General features: G+C 42.3%; 1 protein-coding gene across 5 annotated transcripts in view; it reads left to right on the top strand.

Annotated features, from left to right (window-relative positions):
• Positions 1-24,768, top strand: part of AUTS2 (activator of transcription and developmental regulator AUTS2) — a 1,146,910-nt gene extending 1,122,142 nt beyond the window's left edge. For 3 of the 5 annotated variants that reach the window (XM_046666257.1, XM_046666256.1, XM_046666255.1), the window contains 10 exons: positions 1,602-1,646; positions 4,705-4,800; positions 7,194-7,265; positions 8,519-8,548; positions 10,257-10,328; positions 13,537-13,678; positions 16,773-16,850; positions 17,814-17,897; positions 19,064-19,286; positions 21,620-24,768. In XM_046666257.1, coding sequence (XP_046522213.1) covers positions 1,602-1,646; positions 4,705-4,800; positions 7,194-7,265; positions 8,519-8,548; positions 10,257-10,328; positions 13,537-13,678; positions 16,773-16,850; positions 17,814-17,897; positions 19,064-19,286; positions 21,620-22,868 — 2,091 coding nt within the window. In that variant the 3' untranslated portion in view covers positions 22,869-24,768. The remainder of the gene's footprint in view (positions 1-1,601; positions 1,647-4,704; positions 4,801-7,193; positions 7,266-8,518; positions 8,549-10,256; positions 10,329-13,536; positions 13,679-16,772; positions 16,851-17,813; positions 17,898-19,063; positions 19,287-21,619) is intronic. The other 2 variants (XM_046666258.1, XM_046666259.1) reach the window with 1 other exon arrangement.
• Positions 24,769-25,291: the final 523 nt, after the last annotated feature.

The following is a 25,291-nucleotide window of genomic DNA, read 5'->3' as shown; positions in this document are numbered from 1 at the left end:
AGAAGTGATAGCCATTTAGGTGGCTCCTGTGGCCTTGTCCATCTTTGTTGGAGAGAGGGGAATGTGCCCTGCTCCTTGGCTGTACTAACCCAGGGCCTAAAGTAGGAACTTTTTTCTAGACAGTTATATTTAGCACTGTGGATGGATCTTACTCCGGATGCCCTCAAATGGTCACATCCACTGTTGGTAGTTAACTTCTTAAAGGGTGATTTTGTTTTCTTGAGCTTCTTGGGGTATGCCACCACATATAAAAATGTACCTGTCAGTGCTTTGCACCAAGTACCAGCAAATAAGTGCTCACAGAATCCTGGGAGTCAAGAATAGGGCTGAGGAGGGAGAGAGCTATCAGGAGACTTGGACTACATCGGGTACTGCCTGCTCTTTCAGATGGCTTCCCTAAACTGACTTTGTCAGTGGTGTCATATTTCTTGTGTTTCCTAAGACGGTCCCGCAGTCTGGTATTATGCTCTGTCAGCAAGTGGTCAGGGAGCCATGCACCCTGCTGGGTCAGAATTCAGCCTTGTGGTAAGAGGTACCACTGGCAATGATGTGGTCTTGGTCTTAACTGGGGACTTACACATGCTGGGAGAACCAATTAGGATTTCTTTTAAATTTAAGAACTGTAATGAATAGTGTGCTGTTGAGATCCTAAAAATTCTGAGATAGGGCCGTGTGTCTGTATTAGAGTTTTTTAATTATTAATTTTTAATATTTAAGGAAATAGTGGATTTTAAGGCAATTAATATATTAAGACATTGTGAGAAGAGATTTGAATTCCCTGATTTTAGGAGGCATTCCCTTCACGAAACTTTGTATCCGCTGCTCCCTCCCCATCCTCCATGTTGTTCTACTTAATTTTTTAAAATACTTTTAAAAGTTTATTTTATAAATTTTATTTAGAAGAATATTGGAGCTGAAGCCTTGAGACTAAAAGTTTTTCCTATAGCAAATCCTGTATCTTTTTTCTGGATGAACTATACTTCTCAACAGTTATATTTTTAAGGACCTATCATTTGGGGAAGAGTTTATGCCAGCCCGAGCTGTTCTATAAAAAATTTAAACTAACTGAGGGGAGTTCCAGTGTCAGGAGGATGACATTATTTAGAGGAAACAATGGTAACTCTTTTCTGCTCAAAAGAAAGGTGATAAGACCTGGCCCAAATTGCTTTGTATTTGGCTGTAATTCATTTCAGAAGACAGCTGAATGTACAGTTTTCTGCCGAAGTGAAGATGAAAATGGAGGGAATTCTCTGGATAACTCAGACCAAATGCTTACTTCTTTCTGATTTATCTGAATAATTGCCTCTTTTCTCCAGTTTAGATGTTCGGTTTTGTGCCAATCTCTAAATATAGACTGGAAAGAAAGACACTTTGGTGTGGCCAGGATCTAAATGCACCATACGGGTTTTCACTTTGTTTTTGCATTTCTCTTGGTTTCTTGTCAGAGTGACTCAGGAGCTCAGGATGGTTTCATAGATGAGGTTATGGAGTCTGGTGACAGCACAATGACAGAGAAGCTTGCTTAGGGCTACCTCCACTGAAGCAGTGAACAGAAATGTAGATTCTCTAAGTAACTAGCTTTTGCTTTGATCCCTTTACAGTTTGACAAATACCCTACAAAAGTTGACCCATTCTACCGGCACAGTGTGAGTCTTGTTACCATGCTACACGTTTCATGTAACTGCTTGTCCACTTTTGCACTCTTGCCATAGATCAGTAAATGACTAGCAGCCTTCCTTAATCATCTTTGCAAGAATTCCCATTGCTCCTCGTCACTTTGGATGCTTGCTTTTGTGACGTTCGCTTTTGGTAAAGATGCAGTATCATCTTCTGAATCAAAAGATCATAAGCCGTCCGAAGACTTTAAAGCAAAGGTGAACTCCCCTGGAAGCCAGGCACCTGTCCTGGGGTGTCTGCAGTGGGATCTTTATAGTTTCAGGAGACTCTGAAATCACAGGATTTGAGTCATTGATTGAAATGCCATTAACACAGAATTCCTGGAATTCAACTTGAATTATGTCCTCCAAATAGAAAGTCCCTTATCTTTTTGACTCAAAACTCTTCAAAAAGCAGATTTTTATTTCCTCTAGACTAAATGTAGACCCCTCTTCCACATGGCTGGTATTATTCTCCTGAACTTATTACAACTAAAAATACAAGTGTATTTTTAATACACTGAAATAAAATACTTTAATTAATACACTTAAATAATATACTTAAATAAAAGAAGGTCTTAAAATCAAAATGTGTAATTTTTTTCCTCTTTAAACTCACTCTTCTTCATTAAAAAAAATACTCATTTTATGCAATTTTCAGAGTACGTTCTGGAACTTAAATTGGTACCAACCTAAGTTAGATATAAAACAAGGGCTTCTTTTTATAACAAAGACCTTGAACATTTTATCATGATATTTTGATTATGGAGTGAATGCTGCATCATTTTTACCTGAAATTTTCCAAGTTTCTTTGCTCAATGGTTTATTTATATTTTTGAAACAAGACCAGAAAGGAGGAAGATTAATAACTGCTTGTAACCATGTTGATTCACCATACTCAACTATTCTTGCTTTGGTTTTTGGATAGTGTTAACTTATTATTTGAATATAAGTGCTACTTTAGAGATCAGCAAAGCCTGTGAATTCATTCCTACTTTGAACCAGATCATTAGACACTGTATTAGTCCTGAGTGTAGCTGAGAAGTCAAGACTAGAAAAATATTAGAAATCAGTTAAGAATTATACTGACTAGAGACTTTCAGAAATAACATGAGGAAAGCCCCTTCAGAAAGGGATGAGGAAAGTGTATTTGAGTGCCTCGGCTCCCCCACTGTTCCAGCACTATTCTGCTCAGTACTGTGACACACAAGCTTTTTGTAAAGGGACCTGCAAAACACAGGAGACCTGTTGGTTTCCTCTTTGGGTCTGCCCTGTGAATGGTGCCATCCTTAATAATAATCAGATTCCTGCCCTTTGTCTATACTTACTGATTTAAATTAAGGACCAGCTAACAAAATCATTCTTAGAGAAAGTTTAGCGTGCTCAACAGGTGGCTCAGATTTATTTCCTAGGACCAAATACAGTGCCTTTTTCCATGCGTATTCTACCGAGAGTCCAAGATTTCAGATGGAGAGTAAGCCTGGAGGCCCGAATTTTGGGAAGGTTTATATTTTATTACCTGGGTACTTCAGATTTTTAGTCAAGGGAAAATAGTCAGCTGTAGTTTTAGAGGGTCAGTAATTGACTAAAGCAGAAGAAAAATGGTGAGAACATCCAATTTTGTATTGAAAACATTAAAGGAAAAATAGCTGCCTGGAGACAGAGAAATAGAAATTTGAGTGTGTTTACAGTGGCATCTATTTAATTACTCTGCTTTTTACAGTGTACTGTGGGAGAGTTATTTCATATTATTAGTTATAGCGGATAATATACAAAGTACCTAGTCTCACCTGCTTTGGGGATTAGGGCATTGTAAGGGGAACTAAGATGCAATGCACTCAAGTGTCTAAAACACAATTTAGACTTAAAAGTAATTTTAAATGAGGGCACTTGGCTTGCAGTCACTGTTTAAGTGGATTTAGTTCAATATCAATTAGTCTGAAAAACTTTGCTGCATCATTGAAGGGAGCAAAATGAAGTAAAGACCAAAAGAAAAAGTACGTGCTCTGAAAACAGACAGGATTGTGAAATGTGAATTTCAGTCATTACCTAGAAATAGCTAACATAAATTCATTATTAGAAAGAACTTGAATTATTGTTGTATTTTTGACGTATTATGCAACCATAGGGGTGGGCTGTTACTTAAGTATGTGTATAGTGGTTTGCTCAAAGTAAATGGAACCAGAGCAGTAGAATGTCAGAAACACTACATTTTTAGAAGGAGGAGGAGATGTGTTTGCATTGTCTTCAGTATTGCTATGTGCTTCTTTCCTCCATTGTATCCTCTATAAACTATTAATCCAAGAAAATTCATATTCGTAATTCAGAATCATTCTTCCTTCATTGTTTTGTCAAACTTACACATCAAGGGCTTGGCTTGAGTAGCCTCCAGCGAGTTGTCCATCTTATAGAAAACTGGGTAGCTCCATTGAGTATACACTGAGCCATTTTACCCTTCCTCAAATATTTGTCATCATTTTAGATGAGACAATTAAATTGTCCTCTGGAACTGCCACTTCTAGAACAACCTAATGAAGCAAGGATTGTGAATATTTTCTCATTTCCTTAACTATTAAAAATCTAAAAGTACTAATTGAATTTTAATGGTATAAAATCCTGGAGCTCATAAAGACTTGCTTCTTTTCTGCCTTTTTTTTTTCTTTTTCTTTTTTTCTTTTTCCAATTAACTTGTAATTTCTGGGCATCTTATTTGGCTCAGCACCCCTCCTGTTTTTGCTACGCATTAAAATCTCCAACCACTTAGGACTTCTATCCAATGTAACAATTAATAATTAGAAAAGCTCCCTGTCTCATCATGTTCTCATCTGGGACATCATTTGTTGGCTGACTGATTCTGAACTACTTTTAACTTTTTAAGTTAAGCATTCATGGCACATCTGTGTGATCATTTCATCGTGGCTTCTTGACTAATAGCATCAAACAGATTACTTGGCTTGCTAATGTTGTCTTTCTATGGGAAGAGAGTTGGAATCTATCATTTATTTGCCTCTTACTAAAATCCTTTTTCCCTCTCCATCTTTGGCCACAGCTCTTCCATTCCTACCCTCCTGCAGTATCGGGCATCCCCCCTATGATTCCGCCCACTGGCCCTTTTGGTTCACTACAAGGAGCATTTCAACCGAAGGTAAGAAACTGTACAGTGAAAACATACAGTATTTATAAGTGGAGTCTCAGGCTAGGCATGCAGGTGGGTTCTGCATCCTCTCTCCTGCCAGTGACTGATTTCTCAGATCCATGATGACCACTGGGATGAGGGTGAAAATACTTTTTCCTAGTTCATCTAGTTTTCAACCTCAGCTAAAACTTAATTTTCAGTCTGTCCTACCCATGTAATCTCAGTTGAGCTAGGATTTCCTGTGCTCTTTAAAATATGTGGACTATATATATATTTTTTTCCCATTAATATTGTGGACATAAGCTTCTTTCAGGTCAGGAATTCTATGACACATCAGAGGTATGTGCCCCAAGTTGTCCTTGAGGTATATATTATTAGCAAAGATGCAAAGGTGAGCCTTTATTGATTTTAATAGAAGGAGGAAAAAGATTCCAAACTAAAATTGTATCCTCTGAATCGTGTGAGAGAAAGATGTTTCTGCTCACTCTGCCTCGTTTCACTTCTCAGCCCCGTGTGTCTTCAGAGAGGGTCTGCCTGCCGGTGGAGGCAGCACTTGCCTGTCTGTACTCCTTCCTCCCACTGTGCCCTCTCTCAGTCCTCCTACCCCTCAGCCATGGTCACACTTGCCAAGGTCAAGACTAACGTCCTAGTGTGAAAGTAACCTTTTACCCTTTATAATAACTAAATTCTTTCCTACCTAGTCAGTGACATGCTACTCAGCTTGGGCCAATGTTGAGGAGTAATTCTCAGAATACTCTGCCTTTTTGTGACTTTAAATCTGTGACAGCCCCTATTTTACCTTCTTAAAAAACAAAATGAATGTACTTCTCATGTTAGTGACCCTTCTCAGATTTTAAAGTAGGAAATTTTGTTGTGTGATTTTTGTTTTCTTTTTTTTTTTTCCCCATCTCATTTCTAAGATAAAACACCAAATTTGGGCCATAGTCTCCCAGGATGAGCACATATTGCATTTCCAAAGGCATGTTACCTTAAAATTAGAAATAGGAAAATAAATTAAAAAGCATAGGGGTGGAATGGCTACACCTTAGAGATTGCATTTACCTGCGTGGAATTGCAGCTCATATGCCAGGTGATATATATGCAGGGCTCTTAGGATGGCCGTGGTAAACACCTCCTATCTTGGGATAAAATGATAATGGTTTTTAAACTCCTTCCCCCTGATCTGCACTTTACTACTCCCTCAGACCCTGGTCTGTCCCCTCTAGGTTGCAACAAATCTCTAGTGAATCCCCAAATAGACTGGTAGGTCATTTAATAAATTAGACTGTTTCCCTCACTCACAATTATCCAATCACACAGAAAACTGCATCTGGGCAAGAAAGTGTCTCTCCTGGTGTTGAAATAGGCCTTTCCAGGCCATCTTACTGATTGAATATGTAGATTGCCGTTCATTAGTGGAGTTCTTCATATGTATGCAAATCAGGCTGTTAACAACTCCAGCTTAATTGTTAGTTGTACAGCAGATTGCTTTTCTTCCTTTCATTCTTTTTTTTTCTTCTCCTTATAGGAAAGCTTCGTGCCTAAACTTGAGCTCTTTTTCCACACTAGTTAACTTCCAGTGTGAGGGGATTCATAGGAGTTATGATTTCTTAAATAAAATGCCTGGTGAAAATTTCTCTGATTCTCCCCACTGGAAAGTCATGACTGCCTGTGCCTGAAGTAGGCTTTTGTTGTTGTTGTTCGTTCAGAGGACAAAAGCCTGCAGAGAACGTTATTGTTATTAATGACACTTAAGAATGGCGGTGGGAATAGGAGAGATGAAGCAGAATTACTTTGGAAATCAGTTAATAGTAGATCTATGTGGTCCCTAAATTAGGTTCTCTTGTCCCATTTCCACCACTGCTAATGAGTAATTACTGAGTGTAATTTCTTGTTATTGTCTGTCAGTTAAAATGTAGAGAGTTAGCTTAATATCTATAAAAAAACTCTCAGTTATTCTGATGAGAAGCACCTGATATAGCAAATTATAATGATGTTCACTTAAGCATCTCTTGGAATGTTTGGTGATAAAGCAAAAAACACAACAACAGAGCTGTCAGTAACTTGGAAGAAGATGGATTTCGGGGCAGCACTTGCTTGTATTGCTTCTCTTCTTTGGTCCTTTGCTTTTTATTGCAGTGAAATGTGGTGCGGTCCACCTCTCTGTTTTCAGATGCCATTGCTGGAGAGGGCAATCCCTGGTCAGGGTCCCTTGAGAGCATAGGGAGCAGGACCTCATGAAGAGCAGGTGTGATCACTGAGAGAAATGAACCTGTTAACTCTTATATTCCAGAATGAAACAAAAAGTACTGTTTGACTTCTATAATTTATAGTGAAAGAAAGACCTTACTTTCATGTCCCATATCATATGCTCCCTAAGCTGTGATCTAATTAATTTGTAGACATCCAACCCTATCGATGTTGCTGCTCGACCTGGGACAGTCCCACACACTCTACTCCAAAAGGACCCGAGGGTACGTACAGGTTTTGTCTCGGGCAACACTAGGGCACGTTGGTCTGCAGAGGACAGCTAACCCAGTGCGTGCACCCTCCTTAGCTCATCTGAGCGAGCCGCTATTTTAACTATTCCTTCTAGTTTGTGGGAGAAAGTGCCAGCCAGTTACTTTTAGAAAACAAAATCTCTCCTGCCTGCTACAGCCATATGACACTTGCCTAGGGGAGGAAAGAGGAATTGGTGATGGTCTAAGCCCAGAAATTGGACACTGTTAGCTTGTGTAGATTCTACTTGACCAGTCTTCTCTGTCTGCATCTCGTTAAATTTCTCTGACACAAAAGAAATAGCTGTAAAATGTTTTGAATGGGGAAGCCCTAGGAGCTTTTCTTCCTGGAAGTCAGGATACATCCCCCGCTTGCCTGGGGTCAGGAAGTCACTGTACCACACAGCTCCTCTGGCCCTGTACTTTCCATGTGGTAAGGATCCTCGTTTGCTCTAGAGCTAAATAAAATATCCGTTATGTGTTGGTTATGTTATTTATTCATAATGTATACCTCTACCAACTCTCAAAAAGAATTTGAAGTTCTACAATAGATAGAATCTTGTGTCAGTGGTTGTTATTTACATTCATCTTCGTAGTAAAATGTGAAAAAATGATCACCTTTTACAATATTGTCTTTTTCCCTGGGTAAGGGCAGTCAGAGATTGATGACCAGAGTTAGGTAGGAATTTAAAATGACTCAACTATGTAAGTATTTTGATGATGTTTCGTGAACTTACTTGAAATGTCTGGTATCTCTAAGTAATGTACAGTCGTGGAATTAAGGGTCTTGGTAAAGATAGCCTCGTTCTACTGGATGTCTGGAGAAGACAACCCTCCGATACCCACTAGCATCCAGCCTTCCCCATCTAGGTCTGAGGGCTGTTCTGCCTCTGACTTGTTGGGAGTGGTTTGGAAGGGCTGCTCAAGAGAGTGAAACTCCTCAGATGTGTAATGTGAGCAAATCATGTTGCCAGAGGGCAAATTGCTATTGATTAAACTTGTTCAGGGGCTTGTCAGTGTAGATGTACCAAGGCTTGTGAAGTGGGGGAGGGGACACTTGGCACTTTTGATGGTGTGAAAATGGGCTAATTATTCTCTAAAAGGGCTTCATTTAAAAGTAAAATTCTAACATTTTAATTTCCCCTCCTAATGAAGCACTACAAATTTGTTAATTAGAGCAATTGTTTGAGTGACAGGCATGTAACCAAGTTGTCATTTTCTCTTCACAGTTGACAGATCCTTTCAGACCTATGTTAAGGGTAAGAAAGCTTCTTCCAGAACTGTTTTGCAACCTCTGTTTGACTCCCTGTGGGTTAAAAATAAAATCCATTACAAAGAAACAAGCCGTAGAAACTTTGGAATAAAATGTTGGAATGACAGTGGTTGGGTTTTTCAAGTAGTCTGATTGCAAATGGCCTAAATTGTTTTGCTTTGAGTGTTGGAGGAGGCCAGTCCCTTGAGGTGAAGCTAACAGATAAAATTTAACCAAGTCAGATTCTCTTTGTTAGCAGTTCTGGTAAAAGATTTTAGTGGGACTTAAGGGGAAGACTTAGGCTGTAGGCTGAAATTAGGATTTCACTGAGTTCTACTGGCTCTCTTATACCGAGAAAATATATACTGGGTCCATTTGTTTTTGCTGGTGGCTACCTTATTCTGCATTTAGTGATGTTGACTTGTCACAACCATTCGACCTGTTTCTCTGGTGCAGAAAAGGACTACTATAAGCATTGGTTTGTTAACATCTTAACAGGTCTGGAGAGTGGCCAGCAGATGACCTCTGAATAAATGCTGACTGACTTGGTGGTGGAGGAATAGGGAGTGATGGATGATTGGATGGAAGATGGATGGATAGTAGATTTCCTGCCGTACTTAACCCATTTCTGCAGCACATAATCAGATATTTAATTTCTCCAAAGGGAAAAAAAACGAGGATTGTGTCATCACTTAGGTGATTTCAGATGACTCGTAATTTCATTGCAAAAGGAGAGAACTGACCCCAGACTTGGATTTAAGTATATATTTCGGAAACAGCTCTTTAATATAGAAACCAGAAGCATCTGTCTGTTGCCGACATAGGAATGGAGCAGTGTTTCTTCTCATCCATCCTGGAGTTACTGAGCACACATTCGGAGCTTATGAGTAGATTACATAGCAGGAGTACAGATGAAATAGAAAGAGGTGGTCCCTGCTCTCCAGGTGATAAGACAGACTACACTCAGAGTTTCTCCACTGCTAATAAAGCAAGACATGAAATAATTTGAGACATAGATTGATATTTTCCCAAAGGCTGGAGGAGGGACTTGATAGCTGCAGAGGACTAGAGAAGTAGAAAGGAATGAGTTCTCGGTTCTTTTTTTTTTTACTTAGAACTGAACAATGCCCACCAACATGAGTGGGTAGTTGACTCTTATTGAAGCACTTGTGGGAACTGGGCTTCTGTAAAAATGTAGTGAATTTCTTTGTTCCACTTTGGGGGTTAAAAACAGCCAGTGTTGGGGGAGGTAAGCAGGTTCTGTACCCTCTTGTTTTGAACTGATTCACAACATTCATTAATTAGCCCTTCTGAACAGCCGATTTGCATTACAGCATGGCCACGTTTGTTAAAGAGGGCTTCCCACTCTACCAGGTCTGCCAGCTGGCACCAGAAAAGAAAGAGAGAAGAGAAACAAAATGGGGGTTGGGGCTTTTGCCGTCTTATCCTTGGTAACCAGCGAGGGCCCCGTGAAGGATGGTTTTCTGAATCATGGCCACCAGCTCGGGCTCCCAAGGGAGGAGAGATGGAGCTGACTGTGGCTCCCTCAGGCTTGGGCCCTGAGGCTGCAGAAAGAAGGCGCTCGAGGGTACAAAGCACTCTTGTTTCATGAAACAAGCCACTACAGCCAAAATCTGCTGAAAGCTTTGGGGAAATTGAAAGTGGTTTTCTCTGAAAGGCCTTCTTTCTGACCATGGTGCTCTTTCTTGTTCCAGAAACCAGGGAAGTGGTGTGCTATGCATGTTCACATTGCCTGGCAAATCTACCACCACCAACAGAAAGTCAAGGTCAGTCTTGCCTTCCTCATCTTGAGGGTTGGGAATGGGGGCATACGGGAGTGTGATCTCCCAATTAAGGAGGCATTTAAACAGATTCTAAAGACCCATAGGCAGGAAGGCTCAAGTCTCTCTTGGAAAAGCTATTCGAAAATCTTACTATTAATTAGGGAGACTACCAGCATGATGACAAAACAGGAGCAAATGATAATCCCTGATGTTTTTCTTTCCTTTTTTTTCAAAGGATTTTGTCATCTCATTGATCCAGAGAGCTGAAATATAGATTAAATCCTAAAGTAAAGGTTTTGGAAATCTAATTATAGTGGCCAGGTATTAGTATGGAAAATATTTAGTATCTGGGAAGAGGTATATATGAAAGTTTTCTTTTCTCTAAGAATTGATGCATTCTTTTCATTTTATGGCTTTGGAAACATGATAGACTAATTTATGCCCTGTACGATGCTACTGAACTTCCATTAGCAATGCACATTATTAAAAATTCCTCTTCTAGAAGTAGTGTTTGGTTTGCAGTGACAGTTCCACACCCTCCTTAGTCCTCCTGATGACCAGTACCAGAGGTCAGAATACAGGCAGTGAATACAGGCAGATCTAACAGCCAGTATTTGTTAGAACTGCTGTCTAGCAGATTACCTTCTCTGTCCACATGATTGTTCTTTGTTGTCTGTACTTTCGTCCTGTGGATGAATACATTCCATGTTCCACCGGGTCTTTATGACACAATAGAGAAGAGATGAAAAATTTCTGCAGGTGACCAGATATGGCCTCCTTGGTTGTTGGCTCAGGGAACAAAGTAACTAAGAAGTCAAGATTTTACAGTTTGTAACTCTGCCCAGAAAAATAGGAGAAAACAACCAATCAAGTAATTCCAGTAAGCTTCAGTTAATCCGTTTGTTCATGAACAAGCCTTTTGTCCTAACAACATTTGGGAGCCATCATGAGAATAATAAAAGAGGCCAATAAACAAGGAGTGAGAGCTAGTCATCACAGAAATGTTTTTTTTTTTTAAATGGTCAAATGATATTTAAAAAACCAACCTAGTTAAAAGTTAAAGAGCCAACCTCAGTAAATGAGGTCACTCCAATATTTTGCTTTGGTGCCAAATACCTGCTCTTTCTCGTAACATCCCATCAGTGAGTTTTGCTCACTTTTACTTTATTGTTAGGTGAGGTTTATTAGAAACCTTATGGTTTAGCTTAGTTAGAAAATGTATGTGCTTTGAAGAGCTAACTAGATTTTGATGCTTAGTTCAATTCACTCTGTTCTGGATGATGTGGTTAGCGGAACAGTAGGTAAGACACATCCTCCTTGTAACTCCTTTGGTTAAAAGCATTGAAGGATGTTGTAGGTACCATTTTAGCAACTTCTTTTCCTTGGAAGTGTCCCCAGGGACTAAAACTTTCATTATCTCAATTCAATTAAGAAGACCTCTTGCACATGAGCTAACTGTTCATCTTCCCTTTCCAGCAAACTATTTGTAATCCCCAGGCTCCATTTTGCTTCATGGACCTAAGTTGTGGTTAATGGAACTGTGCTGTGTACCGTGCAATATTAGCACTAAATAATTTGGCAACCAAATTAAAAGAGGCGCTCAAAAGATTTTATAGATTTATAGTGAATTACAAGCTTTGTTGTGGGGTTTGGCTATTAGTTTCTAGTGGGACTGTCATGGTAGGATTCCCTGTAGCTTTGAGCAGAATTTGTCTTGTCCCCTTTCAGTTTAATGGTCATTTACTCATTCACTTAGTCCCTTACCAAATAGTTAGTGAGAGAGCCTACCACCTGCAGGTTCCTTAGCGTGGCAGGCTCAGAGGGCATTCATCTGTCCTGGTGTCTCATTGCTTAGAGTCCAGTAGTGAGGATCAGTGTGTGCATAAAAAATGATGAATTTGCTGTCCACTTCCAAGGGGTATTGCTTCCAGCTTGAGGTCTCAGGTAGGTTTCCTTTTAAATGGGTGTGATGGATGAGTGTGACCTTCAACAGTGAGGGAATAGCAACCTTCCCTTGTCTCTGATTCTCGCACATGCTTGATCAGATGCCTCCTTGTTGACTTTATTGGACAATGGGACAAGGATTTACTTAGAGCAGAACATGAGGGAGTTTGAAGGAGATGGAGCCAAAGAGATGGAGAGCTTCAGATGAGTCTAAGAAGTTGGAGGAGCAAGAGTCAGAAACAGACCAGGGGCCATGAAGGAGGAGGAGACTGGAAAGCAGAGAGGTAGTGACCAGGGAAGGGAAACATGGACCTCTGGACCCCAGGCCAGGATGGGGGTTGGTGCTTGTCTGGGGATGTGTGAAGCCAGTTCAGAGAAGGCTATTGAGAATCAAGAAGGTGAGACAACCTTGAAACCACACTGTTTGAGTGGGCTGCCAACCCCAAGAATGATGCCAGGGTAAGGAATCAGGAGGATGATGATGAGCCACTTTCTACAACCTTAGAGGAAGCCGAGCTTGAGGGTGGATATGTAAATAAGAGGAAATAGAGTGAGTGCAGTTGACGGCAAGGACTTCACAACAAGAGAGGTTCTTAATGGTTGACTGTCCTTACTGATCTCCTCTCCCTCAGGTAATTGGGGGTAGTAGGCAAAGAAAAGACCCATATTAGTCAAATTAATATCCATGCTTTGTTTCTGTTTATTTTTTCTTTTTAAAAAAATAGGTAATGATCGTTTGAAAATTAGCTTGTAGGCATGCAAATATTTCTTTATAACTTGCAGTTACTAATGTACTGTGATCTATTAGAGTGTGGCAAAGAGTCATTAAACAATTAATTTACAGAGCAGATTATTCATGCAGAATTCCTAATAAAATGAGCTTTAAAATAACTATCATTTCAGAACTTGCTACAATGGGCCTTTAAGGCGAATAATAAACTATTTCAGAATAGTGGTGGTTTGAATAAATTGGACCTCAAACACTGGTTTCACTACTTGACATTTCTGACATGAGAAACAGGTATTGCCCAGTAACAGGCACTATTTACCCTGCTTAGGTTGACCTGCTTTTCTGGCATTTGAGGGTTCAATGATTGTGGGTTGCTCTGTTCCTCACAGCATTTGTAAACTTGACCCTGACTGGGGCTCGAAGCCCGAGTGAGCCATTCACAGAGTTACTCTCTCTGTCTCAGCCTCTTCATTAATATCTTTCTTCCCTGCCGTTTCTCTTGGGATTTCGTCTTTTATTTTTTCATCGCTGCTCTAGAAACAGATGCAGTCAGACCCACATAAGCTGGACTTTGGACTGAAACCTGAGTTCCTGAGCCGTCCTCCAGGCCCCAGTCTCTTTGGAGCCATCCACCACCCCCATGACCTGGCACGGCCTTCGACTTTGTTCTCTGCCACTGGTGAGTTCAGAGGGGCAGGGAAGAACTGAGAAGTGTAGTTCTCCAGTAGCTAAATAAATCACATTAGTGCTCTGGGCCACCGCTCAGTCACTCCCTAAAAAAATACAATTTATGCCAGTTTGCAAGGCAACATCACAGCACATTTAGGGAGATGGACCCTTTTTCATTGATATGCCCTCTTTCATTAAAGGAGGAAAAAAAGATCATCTTTCCCTTAGGGGACTCATATTGCTTCGGCTCATTATTTGCTTCTATATTAAACCAGTATAACTCACAAGCATGTCAAATACTATTGAAAAAGATCAGAAATCTTGCAAGGGCGAATCGGAAGGAAATAATGGCAGGAACTGTATAAGGATGTGGTTGCCCTTACTGTCGGTGCCCACAGAGGACTCAGTAATTTTGCACCGTGATGCTCAGTCATGCTGTGTTTTGAAGGTCTGAGGATAAAGAAATACAATTAAGATTGTTGCTGGTGATATGGTCTGTGACAGGAAGGATGAATCAGTTGGTTACTGGTTTTCTTTGCTGCAGAAATTAATATTCTTGCCTGGTTGATTGTAATGAGGCAGGAAGTTTAGGGGACAGCGTGTAAAACCCAGAGAGATCTGTGCATTAACCTCTGAGAATACACACTCCCAAGTGCCTCTTAGGTCTGCCAAAGTGAGGGGATGGAGGAGCACTGCATCAGATAACCAGGTGCCTACAAACAAAAGGCAGTGGCTACAAGGAGTATTAGGGAGACAAGAGCAACCCTCTTGCTATCATTCCATCTTTTCTAAAGCTATTTTCGGTGCACAATGCCTGGCACAGGGCTCCACTTGGTCACACCAGGAAATGACAACACCGAGCTCATTCTAGTGATGAGCTCTCTGGCTTCATACCCACTGCTGTGCTGAGTAGAATTTACTCTTCTGGACATACTTATTCAAGGGACTTCATGTTTCTAGCCGTGAGGGAGCAGGTTTCGCATCCTGCCTGCCTGCTGCCTTCCTGGGCTTTTATCCAAGACTTATTTTTGGTGGACCTGAGGCTCTTCCATTCTGGAAGAGAGAAACTCCCACATTGCAAGAAATCATCATTTTAATGGGCCTTGTGGCCAAAGCAAGTGAATCACCCTTGAGGGTAAATGGAATTTGCTAAGGTCTCAGGTTCTTCTCTGTCAGTTCTGTCTAGGGACATATTTGAAGGCTTTGTTACCATGGCACCTAGGCTCTGAGACAGGGCTATGAGCAATTTTTGGAGAGAAATAGAGAGATTTCTCCCTGGCTTTCATTTGAGCCAAGTGGATGAATTGGCTTCTTTTGCTTCAATAATTCTGGAACTGCAAGGCACCCCTGGGGGCTCTGGGCTCCCATCTTCATCGAAGCATTAATTAGCTTGTACTACTACACAGACACCATGCAGCCAAATTTTTGTTTAGCTGGCAACACTGTTAACACCTAATGAATATGCCAGGCTGTATTCATTCTAAGGGGACGGGATATCATTTTTGCACTTTTTGTGTAGAGAATAAGTCACCGTCTAGGGCTGAACAGACAGCTCCTCAGATGCCTTTCCGTTCTGAGATGCCGTGACTGTGACAGGTTTTCTCCAGTGCTGGGTCACGTCCTCCACATCCCAGATCCACAAGGCCCTTGCAGTCTGGGGAACAATATCCTGAACTATCAATTGAGTTAATAGGGTGTTGGGTGGGACGACCCCCCGCTGTTTAATCTATATTCCTGAAGGAATGTATACTTGTTTATAGGAACTTGGTCAAAATGCAAGGGATTATGGATTAGTTGTTATTAAATTCGTTCAGGCCTTGTTTATACTTCCATTCTGGAAGGTAATCTTTTCCAGTGTAAGCAATACTGGATTTTGCCCAAAATGGCTATTTGGGGAAACTTTTAACTGATATGTATAATTTACACATACTTGTTAAATTCAGCCACTTTCATCTTTCTGTGGGGCACTAATGCCTGAAATAAACTAAAGATGCTTCTTCAGATGACCTTGGCCAATCTCTTGTCTAGAGCCAAGCCTGCCTCCCAGAGAGCTTGCCTCCTCGGCTCTCAGCCGCATATTAACAAGCCGGCTTGATGCCCTAAGCTCTTAGAAATACTGTCCTTCCCTAACTCACATGTACACACTCTCCATCTCGCTGTCTTTCCCTCTTTCCTTTCCCAGCTTCCGTCAAGGAAAGGATGTGAGGCATCTTAAAGAAATACATATTGTTTAAGGCAAATATGAAGTAGAGGAGAAAATGTGGATAATGGGAAAACCAGAGGAAAGAAGACCACTAAGTTAAACCTGAGTTCCCTGGCGGGTAAAGTAAAGACTAATAGAGGCAGTTATAAGGTTAATCATGTCCAAAGCCATGAATAAACTAGCTTTTCCTGGCACTGAAGATTGAGAGAAATTGGAGGACGTCATCTCCCTTAACCAAATGTAACTCCCAACAGTGAGTTTCCCAGGGCTGGGCTTTATAGTATCCTTCAGTGCAGGTCCGTGGCAGCTAACACATTTTCAGGAAGAGATTCTGCAATGGCCCAAAGCAGTGCAGCTCAGATATGCAACTTCATGACAGCTGCTCCTAAGCCAAAGATTATAAAGTGTACAGTTTCTGGAACAGTGTTTCTCAGAGTGAAAGCCTTGCCCCCTGAGATGCTCTATGAAGAAAGTATTCTGTGGCCAAATGTTCCCCTCTCAGAGCATGAGTGAGCCCATGAACATATTAATGGCTCTTAGTCCTTCAGTAAAGAACCTTGCTTAACATTTTTTACCTTGGCATTTCTCCAAACTTATTTGGTTGTAGAACCCTCACCCTCCTGGCAGTGTTTCGTGCTGTTTCTAATACTGTGTGTCAGCATCTTTAAAAAGTGAGATCTCTTTTTGGTGGTGGCCAGCCTAGCTTGGGAAGAAGAGAGGGGGTGACTTATGGTCTGCTTCCTAACAAGCACATTTCTTTTTCACCAGTGTATTGCCTGAGTGGACGTCAGCCATGTCCTTACTTTAACATTCTCAGGGGGTCCTTAGGCAAGTAGGAGCCAATTGCGCTGTAGACGTTGGCTTTCTGTGAAATATAATTCCATTGTGTTTGACTTACTAGGTGCTGCACACCCAACTGGGACTCCTTTTGGGCCACCTCCTCATCACAGCAACTTCCTTAACCCTGCTGCCCACCTTGGTGAGTTGCCATCAGTGATGGGAAATGATGTGTGTATTCCGGAAAACCTTTGTTTACTGCACTCCTACTGCACTTCCTGGCAAGTTGGCCAGTGTCATAGACACCTCACTTACTACTTAGGGGGATGATGGTCTTCTTGTAGAAGTTTGAATACAGGCCATCCATCTTCAGGATGTCAGCACCTCTTACACCACATTTTAAAGTCATAGATCTGTGCTCAGTGGTTGCTCTGTCTGAAATTACTGAGGGTGCAGTGGATGAAAGCTATGCCCTCGTACCTCAGGGAGTCCACATTTACAATAGCCTGCTCCTGCCCATTGGAGGAAGATGGTGAATTCCTGCCCCATATCTAAGGGCACCCCCAGGAGGTGGAAAGAAAGACAAGATGATGATATAAAGAGACATTACACATTGTTTTCATCACTTCACATTTCACTGCCCTATTAACATGTCTCTTCCTAGTAAAGGCGCATGCTTTATTTGTGGCCTTTGTTTATTTGATGTTTTCTGCAAGTGTACAAGCAAATACAGGCAATGATATGCCCGACGACAGGGTCTATAACACGTGTACCTTCACAATTTTATCATTGAGAGATTTATTTTAAGATGTCATCTTATTTCTATTCTGTTAGAGCCTACAGAGCACATTCCCAGAAGAGGAGAGACAGAGCAGGGAGGCGTCCTAGAACACTGTGGCCTGAGTAATGCTCCCCACCTGGCAAAAGAGAAATGGGGCAAAATGCACAGTTCTGGAAAATAGCTCTCATAAATATTTTGCTAACTCAATGCCTAAATTCAAGTGCAGTGAAATCCTTTTGCATAATCTGGTGGGAGAAGTGGGACAGATCAGGTCTGAGTATAGAGAGGGTAAGGATCCCACATCACTTTCCCCAGTTCCCAGGAAGCTCTTATGCCCCTCACTCAATAGCGGAACCATTTCCTTCTTCCCAATCTTGTTTGCAGAGCCTTTTAATCGGCCGTCTACATTCACTGGCCTAGCAGCAGTTGGTGGCAATGCCTTCGGGGGACTTGGAAATCCTTCAGTTAGTGAGTACCTCTAACTTTTAAAAATCTGCCTTGGACTATTTATCTCTTCTAATCTGTCTATGGCTCAAGACCTTTCTAAATAAAAGGAAACTATGCTCTGGGGAAATAAATTTAGGTTATATCATTGCAAAAGCAGGCCTACACAATGGAGTTAGGTATCAGTTGAATTCACATCAAAACCAACATTTTAAGGATAGCCTACTGTTAATATATGTTACTGAGGGTCAGGAAAGGTAATGTAGTTGATTAAACTCCAAACAGTTTGCTTAAGTTCATAGTTTCATCCATATTCCATCTCTACTATCCCAGACTTTAGCTATAGCTCCCATTAAAAGCGAAAACAACTTTTAAATTTCATTTGCCTTTGGCATTAGATTGAAAAGTCTCCGTGAAGTAGCAGGCAAACCATACCAGGCTCGTGATAGTCAAGGGTTGGCTTGACTAACATTTTGTACTCTATAATATGGGAGGACTATGGAGTTTTGTACTACTAAGAAGTCTGTATAGACCAGGAAAAGAGTCGCAGAACCTGCTCATGTTCTAAACATTATTAGGTCACTAAATACTCAAGTTGTTTTCTTTCGTGCCATCCATGTATCATATTCTTGGGGTACAGGAGGCCATAAATGCAGCTCCAAGCATACCATCACAGTTTCAGTTAGTGTGGAGACGTTATGCGTCTGTGTATGTCAAGGCCCTGTCTGGTCTCTGATGATACTTGTTTTAGTTTGTTAAAGTTATGGAAAGAGGAAGAGTCACGTTGGCAGGATTGTAGTGGGCAGAGGATAACCCTGAATTCTACTCTGATTTGAACATTATTAATCTAAGTCACACCATTAAAATACACCCTTCTGCATGCTTGGGACTTTGCATGCGCCAGATATGTTTGATTAGGTCATCGTGACACCTGTTTGGTCCCTTTCCTTTTTAATCTCCCTCCTCCCACCCCTTTGCCTTTGGTTTAAAAAAAAGCTGAGAGCTACCTCTCCAGTGTAGGACAAGAGTTCCTCTAATGAATTTGTTAATCTCCTTTCCTTTTCCAGCTCCCAATAATATGTATTCATTTTAACTCTGAATGCTGTTAAAAGTTTTTTGGTAAGTACCTTCATTACAGCAGATTATATAATTTCTCTTAAACCTTTTTGTTCTCCACTTCACCATTTCAGCACCCAACTCAATGTTCGGCCACAAGGATGGCCCCAGTGTGCAGAACTTTAGCAACCCTCACGAACCCTGGAACCGGCTGCACCGAACGCCTCCGTCGTTCCCGACCCCTCCGCCCTGGCTGAAGCCAGGGGAGCTGGAGCGTAGCGCGTCCGCTGCAGCTCATGACAGAGATAGAGATGTAGATAAACGAGACTCATCTGTTAGTAAAGATGACAAAGAAAGGTACGGAAAGAAACCCGTTGCTCTCGAGTCCCACTGGGGGAGCCCGCTCTGTGCCAAGGACCGGCCATCCACCCTCCCTCTCCCAGCCTCGTGCTCAGCTGGCCCCGTCGCCTCCACTCCTCACACAGCCAGGGCCCACACCCCAGGCCCCCGGAGCCCCGAAGTGCTCACCCTCTGGCCCGTAGTGCCTCGTGACTGTAGAATAGAATCACAGCGTAGCAGAAGATTCCTGAGTTAGAAGCAGCTACACATGTAAAAGCTCCAAAGTCCCTGTGAGCACTAATGTATCCAGATACGAGTCTTTCTCCAAAAGACAGTGAGCTGGAGCTGTGAGCCGAACACACACAGCATGAATCAATACCATCTTTGCTTTCCAGTTCGTGCAGTCCATTAAATCATCCATAGGTTTTGCTCTCTTTCTCTCTTTCTTTTTATTTTCTTTTAGAAAGTCATGTTTGTATTGTCTCATCATATTTTTCTCAAATTTTGTTCAAACTCAAATCCTGGGCTCACAGATGACTGATAAAATTTTGCTAACCTAGATTTAGAGAAACATCAGCAAGCATTTTTGGTTTTGGTTTTGTTTTGCCAGTGGATAATTAATTTTACTAACCATTTTGATCTCTGTACTTGGTAACTCATGCCTAAAAAAGAAGTTGCCTTAAAGAGGAAAATGTCTTACAGTATTTTTTCTGAAGAATGTCATAAGCATTCTTGACAAAGTGTCCCTGTTTTTTTCTTCAGGCTATTTTCATTTTGAGCGAATTGATAAGGAATACGCAAGATATGCTAAACAGAAAACACTTAATAATTTCCTTTTAGTACTTAAGACTCAAATATGATCCAAATCTTTAATTTTTATTTACAGTATATACGTATAGTGTGTGTGTGTGTTCGTGTGTCCGTGTCCGTCCGTCCTAGTGATTTTAGAAAATTTAGCTTTGCCGTCTCTAAATGTGGCAGTAGGTAGATATTCATCATAGACCATCATGCTAATAGATTTTTTTTTCTTATACAAGAAAAAGAAAAATTTTCCTTCAATGTAGTATGATGATAATCTCTTAGCCAATGGGAAGACCGATTATGACCCTCAGCTCTGAGCTGTAAACTGAAAAAGTGAGGCACACCTGCAGTGGGCATAGCTCAAACCAGGGCTCTCTTTAGACATGTCAGTGAAGAGAAAACAGGATGTGGCAGCAAACCTTTTCACAGTTTTTTTGATGGAGTCAAAATGGCCTCGGGTTAAAATCAGGAAACCTGATAAAATATACTCTTCTTTATCTTACCTTTTAAAGATGTTCTTCTTCTTAGCTTTTGCATGTTGGCTAACAACAAACTTTGTAGGGGAGACCTTAATTCTCACCATGGCTGCCTCACCTTCTGAGCTGTCACTGAGCCGGCATGGTGTCCGGCTTCTCTCTCTACCTTGGCTAAGTCTGTCTTGGGGCTGTCCCTAAGGCTCGCTGGATTCTTAGTCTGACCTCTTCAAGTCTTACCTTATTGTCATTCTGTTGCTTTACATTTTCCGCCCAGTACTCGTAAGCCCCCGCCCAAGACAGGTCTCTAAATTATTCTTCCACACTCCCTTCACAGATGCTCTTGCGGTTGTTCTTGATTTCCCCATGAGGTTCTGTGTCTACGGACCTGCTTTTCCTCCTGGCTTCCCTCCGCCTTCTCATCAGATTTTAGCTTTCTTATTCTTCCTAATGCAAAAGTACTTTTTGCAACCCGAAAGTCCTGAAATTGTGGTTTCCTTTCACACCCTCCTCTCATACTACATCTTGGAGATTGCTCCATATCCACCTTCTTTACTCTGGAATCGTCTTTTATCCAGATGTCGGGAGAGAGGAGCTCCCTCCCATATTATTCATGTTAAACTCTTCCTCCCACCGGCTTTGTATTGTTAATTGGACGAAAGGTTGTATTCATGTTTGGGCTCTTAAAGCTTTATTCATGATACTAAATGATCCTTAGAATCTAGCCAGACAGGTTGTATTGCCACGTCACTAACTTATTGGCCACATTGGTCCATTTCGGCTTTCTGAAAGCCCTTCCTCTGTGGTCTTGATTGAGGCACGTGACTCAGACATACAGAAAGAATTCTTTTTCCCCCTCAGACTGCCCCACTCACCCTCATCCCTAGCACTTCACCCCCATAAAGCTTCCTCTACAATCTAGGTCAGTCGGACCAGGGTGGCTGGTATCTGGCTGCCTCGATGACCACGGGAAGCAGCCCCGAGCCTGTCCTTTTCACACCACCATCTCATTGGCAGCCCTCGCCAGGCCGACAAGCCCATTTCATTTGCTTCCTTGTTTCCCTCTTCCCCACTCAGGGAAAGTGTTGAGAAGAGACACTCCAGCCACCCTTCACCAGCACCTATCCTCCCGGTGAGCACCCTGGGACATAACCGCAGCTCCACTGAACAGATCAGGGGTCATTTGAACACTGAGGCTCGAGAGAAAGAAAAATCCAAAGAGAGGGAGAGAGACCACTCGGAATCCCGTAAGGACCTGACTGCCGATGAGCACAAGGCAAAGGAGGGCCACCTACCTGAGAAGGATGGCCATGGCCACGAGGGGCGAGCCGTGGGCGAAGAGGCCAAGCAGCTGGCCCGGGTGCCATCACCCTACGTGCGGACCCCCGTAGTGGAGAGTGCCAGGCCCAACAGCACCTCGAGCCGCGAGGCTGAGCAGCGCAAGAGCGAGCCAGCCTACGAGAACCCCAAGAAGGGCTCAGAGGTCAAGGTGAAGGAGGAGCGCAAGGAAGACCATGACCTGCCTCCGGAGGCCCCACAGACCCACCGGTCTTCAGAGCCACCTCCTCCAAACTCCTCGTCCAGTGTGCACCCGGGGCCCTTGGCTTCGATGCCCATGACGGTGGGGGTGACAGGAATTCACCCCATGAACAGCATCAGCAGCCTGGACAGGACTCGCATGATGACTCCTTTCATGGGCATCAGTCCCATCCCTGGGGGAGAGCGGTTCCCGTATCCTTCTTTCCACTGGGACCCCATACGGGACCCTTTGAGGGATCCCTACCGAGAACTTGACATCCATCGGAGAGACCCGCTGGGCAGGGACTTTCTGCTGAGGAACGACCCTCTCCACCGTCTCTCGACTCCCCGGCTCTACGAAGCTGATCGCTCCTTTAGGGACAGGGAGCCTCATGACTATAACCACCACCACCACCACCACCACCACCCTCTGTCTGTGGACCCTCGGCGGGAACATGAGCGAGGGAGTCACCTGGATGAGCGGGAGCGCTTGCATATGCTCAGAGAGGACTATGAGCACACGCGGCTCCATTCTGTCCACCCTGCCTCCCTCGATGGACACCTCCCCCACCCCAGCCTCATCACCCCCGGACTCCCTAGCATGCACTACCCCAGAATCAGCCCCACCACGGGGCACCAGAACGGACTCCTCAACAAGACCCCGCCCACGGCAGCGCTGAGTGCGCCTCCCCCGCTCATTTCCACGCTGGGGGGCCGCCCAGTCTCTCCCAGAAGGACTACTCCTCTGTCGGCGGAGATCAGGGAGAGGCCCCCTTCCCACACTCTGAAGGATATTGAAGCTCGATAAGGAGAGCGTAGGACACGGAGAGGAAGAAGAACCTACACCCACACAGCACCAGACTTTAACCAGAGGGCCCGAGCGAGCGAGCGAGCAGACTCCGGCTTCCTTATTAAGACAGACTGCGGGGCTCTCTGAGAGGTCCCCAACTCTTCCCTTGTAAAAAATGTATAGACTCAGTGCAGATTTTGAAATGTTTTTGTATATTATACGTTGAAATTTTTCAGATCTTTTAGCCAAGTCATATGTTCTCATGTCTCCTCCTCTTTTGGGTTGTCTTATAAGACTTTTTGATTTGAACCAAAACAGTGAAGATGACAACACACACCAATTTGGTAATAATTGGGGGGAAAAGAAACAGTCCACACAATCCATCAGGCAAAGCTCTTTCAGATGAGAAGGGAAGGCCGTGTACATAGTTATGTAAAAAAAGATTGCTTCATGAGCTAATGGTTCATATATGCAAAAGGGTAAGATGAAAGCTTTACTTTGTACAAATGTAAATAGATAAAGATTAAGTAACATAATACATTAATACTTCTTAAAATGTGCTATTTGCAAACTTAATTATCAGTGAACACAGTTGGCTATGGCTGTGTTCCCATATATCGTTATAGACAGCTAAACCCTTCAACTATGCAATGAATGTTAGGGCTTTTCACAAAAGCCTGCCTAACTCAAAGGAGCCTTTTCAAATCCATTTACAACATACTTAAGGTCATATTTTCCCTGAACAAGCGCTTACGTGATATGACTCTGTTTTCCTTGCTTGTTTTTTCAAATGGAGAAACATCCTATTTTGCAAATTGGACCCCAGGCTGAAACTTTGGATCTGAAGTTGCTGCTTGTGGGCTCTGGGGGTAGAGTACAGCCCCGGAAAGGTAACTGAGGACATGAGCAACCAGTGCCAGGGAGGATGGGAGTTGTCAGATGCCAGAATCAGGGGACACAGACAGGTCGCCAGCATCTCGTCACCATCAGTCACGTGATTTCACACACACCTCATGTGGGAACCATCCGTTTTTTAGTGTGTCCTCTTTCATATCTGTACACACCTCCTCGTTTTGTAATGAGATTTAATTACACCCAAACAGATCCTGAAAGAAAGCTTCAAGTTTTCTCAGATGATGGATATGTTTTCACTGTGTGCGGTAACTGATGGATTTAAGGTGCACATTTCCTAATGTGGCTTGTATTCCAGGTGGTGAGAAAGTCTGGGAATAGCCGTGACAGTCAGCCACATGGAGCCGTGGAGAGTGACAGAGGGTGAGAGGTGGCAGAGACAAAGTCTTGCGTGTGCGTGTGTTTTTAAGTTTGCATCAATCTTAATGTCTCTTCATAATACTTTTATAATACATTAAGCCTCTTGTCTACATATTTGGAGAGAATATGACTTTACTAGCAGAGAAATACAATATATCTTGTCTACTGGACTGTAAAATATATGTATGAAATAAAATTAGTTCCATTTGGTCTTCTAGTATATTAAAGTGCTATCTGACGTTGTTATCCTGTTTTTGCAAAAAAAAAAAAAGTTAACTACAGACCATTGTTTCTAATAAGCAGAGAGATCTATTTTAGTAGTAAACTGAAGGTTTAGTTGTGAGCTTCAGATTTTGTGAACTCCAGATGTTGTGCAGTGTTTTGTTTTTTTTTTAAGACAACAACTAAAAAGAAAAAAAATCCAAGGAATATGTACACTGGAACTGTAGTGGTAGCTTTCAGTATTGTAAAGAGATTGTTCTATCCAGACCTTTTTGCTGTTTATCCTGTATGTAATAAAGTCCTTTCTAGATCCTCTGTGGAAAGAAAAGTGAAGCGACTGGATCTTCAGCATGTTCTCATCGGCGGAGCCTCTTGTGTAATGTAAACTGTGCCATGTTATTAAAAAATGTGAACTAAGCTTCCAGCTGCTTGTTTGTGTGAGATGGCCATCATTACCCTGGGGAAGAAGCCATACTTGCAAGACCCAGCTCTTGACAAGGAACACCTTGAACCCTGCCTGAGCAAGAACAGCAGGCTGACCTAAAATGGCTGGCCACCCTGCCTCACTCAGATAGTGACCCGCCAATTAGTTTCTGTAAGCATTGCACCCCACACAGTCAGTTGTGGGTTTTCTCTTTTTTTTTGTCTTAAGCAAAATACTGTTAAGTCGTGATGGGAAGGTACTTTGGGGTTTTGTAGATGATGTGTGTGGGCTAAGTTAGCCAATACCCTCTGTGTCTCAGGCCTCCTTCAAAACTCAGCATTTGCTTTATCTGCGTTGACGACAAATCTGATATAGGGTTCTTCACAACAGTCCTTGCTTCCTTGTTCCTTTGCTCTTCAATCTGTGGACTCGGTCAGTTATATGTTACTTAAGACCTTCCAGATACTTTTTCCTGTGTCGCGTTGAATTACGTGGCATATGCATCATCGCTTGGCAGACTTCT

This window comes from Equus quagga, chromosome 7, assembly GCF_021613505.1.
Source record: "Equus quagga isolate Etosha38 chromosome 7, UCLA_HA_Equagga_1.0, whole genome shotgun sequence".
Classification (NCBI taxonomy): domain Eukaryota; kingdom Metazoa; phylum Chordata; class Mammalia; order Perissodactyla; family Equidae; genus Equus; species Equus quagga.
This window is presented reverse-complemented; position numbering and strand designations above follow the sequence as displayed.